At 39.4% G+C, this 9,824-nt stretch overlaps 1 protein-coding gene across 1 annotated transcript; it reads left to right on the plus strand.

Moving 5' to 3' along the window:
* The first annotated feature begins 291 nt into the window (after positions 1–291).
* On the plus strand, positions 292–1,392 carry LOC114697622 (glyceraldehyde-3-phosphate dehydrogenase-like). Its single transcript, XM_037210761.1, has one exon. It carries the CDS (start codon positions 360–362, stop codon positions 1,359–1,361), a length of 1,002 nt encoding a protein of 333 aa, XP_037066656.1. The 5' UTR covers positions 292–359; the 3' UTR covers positions 1,362–1,392.
* Positions 1,393–9,824: the final 8,432 nt, after the last annotated feature.

Raw genomic sequence — 9,824 nt, forward strand, 5'->3', positions numbered from 1 at the left:
TTTAATGATGCAAAGATGTGTGCATTCTTTTATGTTGTGATTGTTTAACTCTGTGAAGCTGTGTTAGTTTGCCTGTTTAATACCCCCAACTGGTCTAATAAAGAGCTGAATGGTCAACAGTGAGGCAGGAGAGAGAAACAGGGGCTGGTGGGCAGAGAGAATAAATAGAAGGAGAAGAACATTAGAGAGATCAAGATTGAGGAGCAAGAAAAGGATGAAGCTGCAAAGGGCCAGCCACCCAGCAACACCACCAGTCAAAGAGTATGAAGTAAAGAAAGGTACACAGGGCTCTCTGCTCCTCCCTGTTCCAGAGACAGCCGCATCTTTCTGTGCAGTGCCAGCCTCGTTCCTGAGACACGATGGTGAAGGTCGGAGTGAACGGATTTGGCCGAATTGGACGCCTGGTTGCCAGGGCTGCCTTCCAGTCTGGCAAAGTTGATATTGTTGCCATCAATGATCCCTTCATTGACCTCAACTACATGGTCTACATGTTCCAGTATGACTCCACCCATGGCAAGTTCAACTGCACAGTCCAGGCTGAGAACGGGAAGCTGGTCATCAATGGGAAGGCCATCACCATCTTTCAGGAACGAGATCCCGCCAACATCAAGTGGGGTGACGCTGGTGCCGAGTATGTTGTGGAGTCCACTGGTGTCTTCACCACCATGGAGAAGGCTGGGGCCCACTTGAAGGGCGGGGCCAAAAGGGTCATCATCTCCGCCCCTTCTGCTGACGCCCCCATGTTTGTGATGGGTGTCAACCATGAGAAGTATGACAATTCACTCAAGATTATCAGCAATGCTTCCTGCACCACCAACTGCTTAGCCCCCCTGGCCAAGGTCATCCATGACAACTTTGGCATTGTGGAAGGACTCATGACCACAGTCCATGCCATCACTGCCACCCAGAAGACCGTGGATGGCCCCTCTGGGAAGCTGTGGCGTGATGGCCGTGGGGCTGCCCAGAACATCATCCCTGCATCCACCGGTGCCGCCAAGGCTGTGGGCAAGGTCATCCCAGAGCTGAACAGGAAGCTCACGGGCATGGCCTTCCGTGTTTCTACCCCCAATGTGTCCGTCGTGGATCTGACATGCCACCTGCAGAAACCTGCCAAGTATGACGACATCAAGAAAGTGGTGAAGCAGGCATCCGAGGGCCCACTAAAGGGCATCCTGGGCTACACTGAGGATCAGGTTGTCTCCTGCAACTTCAACAGTGACCCCCACTCTTCCACCTTCGATGCTGGGGCTGGCATTGCTCTCAATGACAACTTTGTGAAGCTCATTTCCTGGTACGACAATGAATTTGGCTACAGCAACAGGGTGGTGGACCTCATGGCCTACATGGCCTCCAAGGAGTAAGAAGCCCAACCTGGACCACCCACCCCAGCAAGGACAGCAAGAGAGACCCTCGGCTGCTGAACAGTTCCTGTCCCATCTCAGCCCCTGATACTGAGCATCTCCCTCAGTTTCCATCCCAGACCCCCAGAACAACAGGAGGGGCTTAGGGAGCCCTACTCTCTTGAACACCATCAATAAAGTTTACTGCACCCATAAAAAAAAAAGGTAGACAGAATAGAGAAAGCTAAAAGCCCAGAGGCAAAATGTAGAAGGGACAATTTAAGAAAAGCTGGCTAGAAATAAACCAACCTAAGGCCAAGCATTTATAAGTAATAATAAGACTCCATATGTGACTTATTTGGGAGCTGGATGGTAGGCCCTCAAAGAGTAAAGAGTAAAAAAAATAACCAACTATAATTTACTGTATGCAGTCATGATGGAATCAGCATGGAGCTTCCTCAACAAGCTAAAAGTAGGGTTATTGTATGACTCAGATATTCTATTCCTGGGCATATTCCATAAAGATGATACTTTAAAAGAGAGATACCCATCAATTCAGCCATTAAGTAGTGGAAGTGGCCTTAAGGAATGGGTAATAGTAGAACACATCAGACATGATAGTGGATAGTAACACCTGTGGTGGAAATTTCTGAGCAAGGATTGTGGAAGGATCCAGAAGGGAGAAAGAAGTGTACATCAAACTAAGGATGTATGAAAAAGTCACGTGGAAACATACAGCTTTATAACCTTATTAAAAATTAACCTGAAAAAATGAATTTGAACAGAAATTCTCCCCATGAATAAATTACGTTTCTCCAGAAGCCGGAGGTTATGAAGTTAATCTAGCACTAGATGTGGGTTATCTCCCTATATATTGTTGGTTAGCAAGGTTCCAGAAATACTCAAAACAATACTTGTTATTGCTATTGTTCATGATTGTACCTAGAACTTGATTCTAAGATATTATTGCTGAAGACATAAAATTTTGGTCACAGGACATAAAGCAAGTTGGAAGTTCATCCTCCTAGGTAGCTTTCTTTCATAGAGCCAGAAGATATTGTAATGGTTGCTGGAGGAGAAAGCTATCAACAGTCATACCCATTCATACCCATATGAATTCTGCTATAGTGAAGACCTGTCAGACAAGATGTACCCTCTAGTGTAACAGTGGCATGGCTCTCTTGAAATTAACTAACTACTTTCTGATTGTATCTGAGACACATTTTATAGGGTTTTACTCATGCCTGTTTTAAAAACCTAGTCAACAGTCCACATTTGTTAAGGTCCCAGTGTCTAGGGAATAACTACTGCTATTGTGTTTATACACATCATTTAGTGTTGTATAAAGCCTCTATTAGAGGAGCTTCTTACTCCATTTTGAAAAGGTTAACGTAGAAACCCACATCTGGCCAAAATGATGAAAAGATGTGCTGATAGAATATTGAACCCTAAGTAGGCCAGCTATATATCGCCAACTCTAACGCTCAAAGAAACCCACAAAAGAGGGAATGGAAAGGATGTAAGAGCCAGGGTATCAGGAGATGTGCAACAAAAAGATGTCCTTTGGACATGGCACAGTCATTGACCTCATCAAACCATTGTAGCCATGGTTATTTGCACAAGACTTTCATAAGACTGAACCCAAGAGCATTTCATCAAAGACAAGGCAGGAGCCATGAGTATCTATTACTGCCAGAGGGACATTTGGGAGTTAAAGTTTGTTGGAGGATGGAAGGTCATTTTTTTAGTGGTGGAGCCACTGATAAGTTTACCTTGTTCCAGTAAATGTTCTTCTGTTCGTGCTTGGGCAAGCATGTCTAACTCAACTAACTCACTTCAACACACACAGACAGAAGATATGCAAGTAGGAGAGAGATACTCTGGGAGGAAAGGTTTCAGTAGAAGCAGGAATAGGAGATATAATGACTAAAATTCACTTGCTCAAAATTGTCAAACAAAAATTTTTCATAAATATACAGTAGAAGTGAAGATGATTAAAATTCATTAAACATGTCAAACAAGAAAAACACTTAAAATAGATTTAAAATATTCTGAAATTTAGGAAATCCAGTGAAGCTGGGTAATGTGTGGGACGGTCATATTCCCTTCAAGGAGGCCATTGTATGCAGCTCTTAAGGTGAAACCCAAGGTGCAATGGGGATGCCAGTATGTTAGCCATGCTTGACTATGGGACACCTGTCAAGAAAGTGACAGGCATCAAATACAGCTGGCCCATGAGAAGGGCTGCAAATGCTGTAGCTGAAACTGGAATGGTGGGGTTAACCAAGACTGCTGAAGCCCAGGGGATACCATTGTTATTGCTTTCTAGGAAAAGACATGTTCAGATTTATCTCATGTGTACCAATTTGGGTCCATCCAATCCTTCTTGCAATATAGAATTTATTTTAGAGACACATTCTTTTAATGAAGATCTATAAATGCCCAAATCACCATGTAATTTTAAATGTGCAAATGGTTTTACTTCATTCCTACTCAAAATTGGCTCTGCCCATTACACATTTCTGAATGCTTTTTATCTTTTATCACTTTAATTATATAACTTGTTTTCTAACTCATACCAGTGGTATAAGAAAGTTCTGGGAATTCATTTGTAGTTTTTTTTCTTTCTCTTTGAAATATTGAGAGTAAACTATCTTTAATACTTTTGTAGTGTCACCTCAAAGTGTTTATCTGTAGATCTCATTGTATTTATTGTACTTGTTATACACTGGATGAAAGTTTGTGGATTGCAGTGTTTATTCAACTCCAGACAATTTGGTCTTTATCTTTTATCTAACATGTACAGATCCTAATTTTGCCAATTAAAATCTCAGTACCATTCTTCCCACACACAGAAAAATGAATTTTAAAATTCCAAATAGAAATGCAAGAGATTCTGGACAGCCAAAGCCATCCTGGGCAAAAACAAGGACAGCCTGAACTGTCCCCATATTTGACTTCCAGTTATACACTAGATCCATAGGAATAAAAACAGCATGATATTGGCACACTAACAAATATGAAGATCAATGGAACAGAGGAACCGGGTACAAATCCATCCAATTTCAGATACCCAATATTAGGCTATGATGCCAAAAATACACCATCTTTAACAAATGTTTCTGGGAAAACCGGATCTACCCAGAGAAGAATGAAACTTGATCTTCTGTCTCTGTGCTGCACAAAAACCATCTCCAAGTAGATGGTGCATTTCCTTTGGAGTTTCATTAAGGAGGTTTTAGATTTCTTCTGAATTCTAGTGTCTGCTCAGTTCTGTGCCATCTTCATCTGTGATTCAAGTGTGTATAGATCTCCCACTTTATTAAATTGTCCTTTCAATACGTCTACTCTTCTCTACAAATTGAGTTTTGATTTCAAATAATTATCACAGTCATTTCTAAGACTTTAAAGTTTCACAATCAATATGTGCTTAATCACTTAATTTTGTTAAATTATCACCGAGAGCCTGTCTGAGTCCCCCATAGATTGCTTTTCCCCTTTTTGTTTGTTTTTCTTGATGTTCAGAATGGCGTTGCAATTGGTTGTAAGTTCAAATATAGTTGATAGTGATCTTATATATAGCTGAATTTAAATTGAGGGGAGGCTCGAGTTCTAAACTGGTATTATTCATAGTAGACTGGCATTCATTTTTGTTAGATGCTGGAAAGAATTCCTGTGTTGCAGTTCCTACAGCATTTCACTGGTTTTAGCTTATTATTATAATCTCAGTTTACCTCATCCACATGTATCTGCCTCAAGGTATACTATTTTCTTACCTTCCTCATTTTAAAAATATTTCTATTGTGGTATTTGGTTCACAGCAAAATCCAGAAGTCACAAGGCACTTCACATACATTGCTTAGCCCTGCCCACACTTACCGTGCTCCATTATCAGCATCGTCCATGTTTGAAATATTTCTTACCATTGATGAGTCTTTCACTTTTACTGTGAGGTTTTCTTTTTAAACATACATTTTAGTCAGGTAATAAACCTTCTGAGTATCTATTTATGTTATTAGAAACACAGATGATATGTTTTTGGGGGCTAAAATCATCCCCAAATTTTGATTCTTACAATTTAAGACTGTATGATTATGCTCTAAAGGATTAGAAAAACCCGATGGTTATTGTTACATACAGCAGAGTAAATAAGCTTTAGGACACAAAATGCCATATCCTTAGCACTATGAACCATATGAAATTTTGCTATAGATGTACGTTATGAATGCCATTTGCAAATATTACAAATTGCAATGTTTCACCCTTCCCCTTTGATGTTTATGTTCTTTTATACCTATAATCCCACCAACCATATAAAGTGAAAAAATCTTTTTTCCCCCCAGGGCTTTATTATAATCCACATACTCCTTGTCCTGTTTGGGGAGGTGGCTCATTCAGGAAATTACTTGCTATAAGGAGCCCGAGAACCTGAGTTTCATTTTCAGAGTTGTGTAAAAATAGTTGGGCAGAGCTATGTATGCTTAGAATCCCACCAGTGCAGAAGCATCGATAGGCTGGTCTCGGGGGCTCTCTAATCATCCAGCCTATCTGATTCTAGGGAAGTGAGAGACCTTGTCTCATAAAACAGTGTGGAATCTATAATTGAGGGGTAGTAACAGTTGGGTTTGTTTTCCAGTTTCTGTATGCACATGCATGCATATGCACCTACACCTGCCTACATACAAGCACACACACACACACCACACACACACACACACACACACACATGCTTTGTGGCTTGGTTAAGGGGGATGTATTGGATAATTTATTATGGGGTGGTTTTACTTTATTATACATGACAGAATATACTTTTTATTGAACACAATCTAGTAAATAATTTTGGTATAAAACTTTCTGGAAAGATCTCTCAAAATAAGCCAAATTTCATGGATGTATTTGTAAACACATACATATACATTCCTAAATATAACCTGTACAGTCTGTGCAATGTCAAACATATGTGCGTTTTCAAGGCTGACCATTTGGTACTGAATAACAACCTGGTGTGCTTTTTTTCCCTGGAGATGACTATTTATCTCACTTCCAGCCTCTTTAGCTGCCTGTAGTTCTTTGTGTAGGGTTGAAGCCTTTTGGGCTTTCTCCTGTTGCTTTTGCATGTCTACTGTTGTTGACCCTGTTCTGCTCATGTTGAGCCTGTCATCTTGGTAAGATTTTATGGGTGTAGCTTCTGCATGTACTAACAATTAATAAAAAGAAAAGTCATGAAATTTAAAAAGAGAGCCGGGTGGTGGTGGCGCATGCCTTTAATCCCAGCACTCGGGAGGCAGAGCCAGGCGGATCTCTGTGAGTTCGAGGCCAGTCTGGGCTACCAAGTGAGTTCCAGGAAAGGCACAAAGCTACACAGAGAAACCCTGTCTCGAAAAACCAAAAAAAAAAAATTTAAAAAGAGAAAGGAGAGAAGGAGAGATATATGGTTTGAAGGGAGGAAAGGGAGAGATACTGTACCTAGCTTATAACCTCAAGAATAAAAAATAAAAAAGTTAAATTTCTAAAACTCAATAATATGATTTAATATACTTCTTAAAGTTCTAAATTCAGTTTTCCAAATATATAGTTTTATATTTTATAGAATAGGTCTGTATTTTTTGTTAAATTTCTGGGACTCTAGTGAAGATTTATGCATATTAAATAATACTATTCTGTTACTTTGTATATACATCCTCACATATGTATTTACTAACAAACCAGTTCATTGTGGAAAAATAAAGTCTAGGCATCAGGGAATTCTGTAGCGGGACAATACATCCAACCTATCCATGCAATTTGGGGGGCTTATAGCTAGCCCACATTTATCACTTCACAGTGTAATGACTGGAAAATGGATGACTGGGAAAGCCCATAGAATGTGCCTTGTACTAATTATCCCCAAACAGGATTATTTGAACCTAGGGTGGTAGGGTTGCAGTAACTATAAAAGTGAGGAATAATCACCTTGGAGGAGTATGTGTAAACTAGAAAGAGACCAGGTGGATGCTGTTTTTTCTCTTGCTACTTATCTTTACTGCTTCAGTAGCCTCTTATTATGTTTCAAATGAAATGCTAATACATAAAATATCTGGCTATTATCAGCCCCATCCATCAGTATTTAGATCTCTAGATACTTAGGGATATGAGAGAAAAATTATGATAATAGAGGGAATGCATGCTGTTACTAATACATACAATCATCTTAGTAACATAATAGACAGTACTCAAAATACTTGCCACTGGAAACATCTTAAAGCTTAAGTGGGTCAAACTGGTGAATCATGATAATTACTTGCTGCTTAGTTCTTAATGGGATCATCTGAACACTTTAAAAACCTTTTGGCATATGATGGTCGTTTAAATAAACACACTTCGTGCTTTTGACTATTATTTTTCCAATGCTTCATATTAAAGAAGCCACTGGAGCTTTCTTTGTTTTGGGCTAAACATTTTATATTTAAAGTTCTTGGAAACAATCAGTTTACTAATATGTTACCTCAGTATAACGTACTTAATGTGTTAATGTATAAACAAGATGAGAAGGCTGGGAATAACTCAAGAGAGCTGAAGCATTCCAGCGCTAGAACATTTTTCTAGCATGTACTAAGCACCAGTGACAAGAGAGAAAGCAGTCAATTCTGGGATGCTTCTGGATGACCATTTGGTTACTAAGGTTCAGAGACTTTGTCTTAATGCTAGTTTTCTCTGTAGACACACTAGAATCGCAACAGAAGGTCTCATCGGTTTTCTTGTTATGAAGAGCTGACTGTTGATATGATATGTACATCTGGAGTGAATTATTTGGGCACCTTAGGCAGACCAAGACTAGTGATGCTTTAAAAAGGGTATTCTTGAAGGATTAATAGTGGAGATTTCCTAAGGCTGTCCATCTGAGGTCACAGCTCAGCTTGGCTCCTAAGCAGACCTTCCCCACTTAGATGGGAGCTACTGATCATCATTTACTATTTTATCATGTTGTTCTTATGAAGTTTTTTGTTCTATTTTTCAAATTATTAATTAGCTTTTGAAAAAATCACCATGCAAGCTAATGAGTTTCATTATGGCATTTTCATACATACCCTAAATTTCTTGTGATATTCTTTTCTGCCACTTCCCTATCTGCCTCTTGCTAGGTGGATTCTTCACATCATTAGGACTTCTTTTGCTTTCACGTCAAAGGGACTATATTACTCATTTTCTCCTACACATCTCTTCCCTAATAGCACCTCTCCCCTCGTGCTCATGGTCTTCACTTTGAATTTATGATCATACCCCACAACACATATATGCATATGAAATTTAAAACATAAAATCTAGGATCCACATATGAGAGAGACATATGGTGTTTGTCTTTTTGAGTTTGGCACATTCCCTTAACATAATAATTTCCATATGATCCAGTTATATCAATCCTGACTGTATACCTGAATGACTCTAATTCCTACTACAGAGATATTGCACATCAATATTTCTTGCTGAACTATTCACAATACCTAAGATGTGGACTAGCCTAGATGTCCATCAACAGACGAATGGATAATGAAAATGTGGAAATAAACAGAATGGAATTTTATTCAGCCACAAAAGATGAAATCATGACATATTCAGCGAAATGGATTGAGTTGCAAAGGGTTTTTCTAATCACATAAGTTTCTTAAAAGAAATTTTGTATCATAAACAATTCTACCTTCTATAATTCTAGCAAGTGTGGAAACTCCTTTCTGTAAATTTTGTATAGTCAAGCATTATTTAAACAGAACATTGCCGGGCGGTGGTGGCGCACGCCTTTAATCCCAGCACTCAGGAAGCAAGCCAGGCGGATCTCTGTGAGTTCAAGGCCAGCCTGGGCTACCAAGTGAGTTCCAGGAAAGGCACAAAGCTACACAGAGAAACCCTGTCTCGAAAAACCAAAATAAATAAATAAATAAATAAATAAATAAATAAATAAACAAACAAACAGAACATCAAAGACATGGATCAATCAGAATAAATACCAAGTTCAAGTTCAAGTTCAAATATGTGCATTATTTGTTTCTTGCTCTGAATCCTCACCTCTCCTTGTCTAATGTCTCCTAAGCCAGAATTCCGTCACCAACTTCCGATGCCTTTGTGACTTAAACTCTATATAATTGCCTCATAGAAGCTAGACAAAGGTGGAAACCATCATTCTCTAGAACAGTAGTTCTCAATCTTCCTAATGCTGTGACCTCATGTTGTGGTGATCCCACAACCATAAAAATTTGTTGCTATTTCATAACTGAACTTTTTTTTAACTGTTATGAATTGTAATAAATATCTGTGTTTCCCGATGGTCTTAGGCAGTCCCTGTGAAAGGGTTGTTCAACCCCAAAGGGGTCCTGACCCACAGGTTGAGAAATACTGCTCTAGAAACTGGGCAAGCATAAGCATAAGCACAAGATACGCTCTAGGCCTGTGAGCACCACTCACCTACTGTTGTACATAGCTGATGGGAACTTAAGGTTTATGGCAGTTCCT

The sequence above is a fragment of the Peromyscus leucopus genome, chromosome 14 (genome assembly GCF_004664715.2).
Source record: "Peromyscus leucopus breed LL Stock chromosome 14, UCI_PerLeu_2.1, whole genome shotgun sequence".
Lineage (NCBI taxonomy): Eukaryota > Metazoa > Chordata > Mammalia > Rodentia > Cricetidae > Peromyscus > Peromyscus leucopus.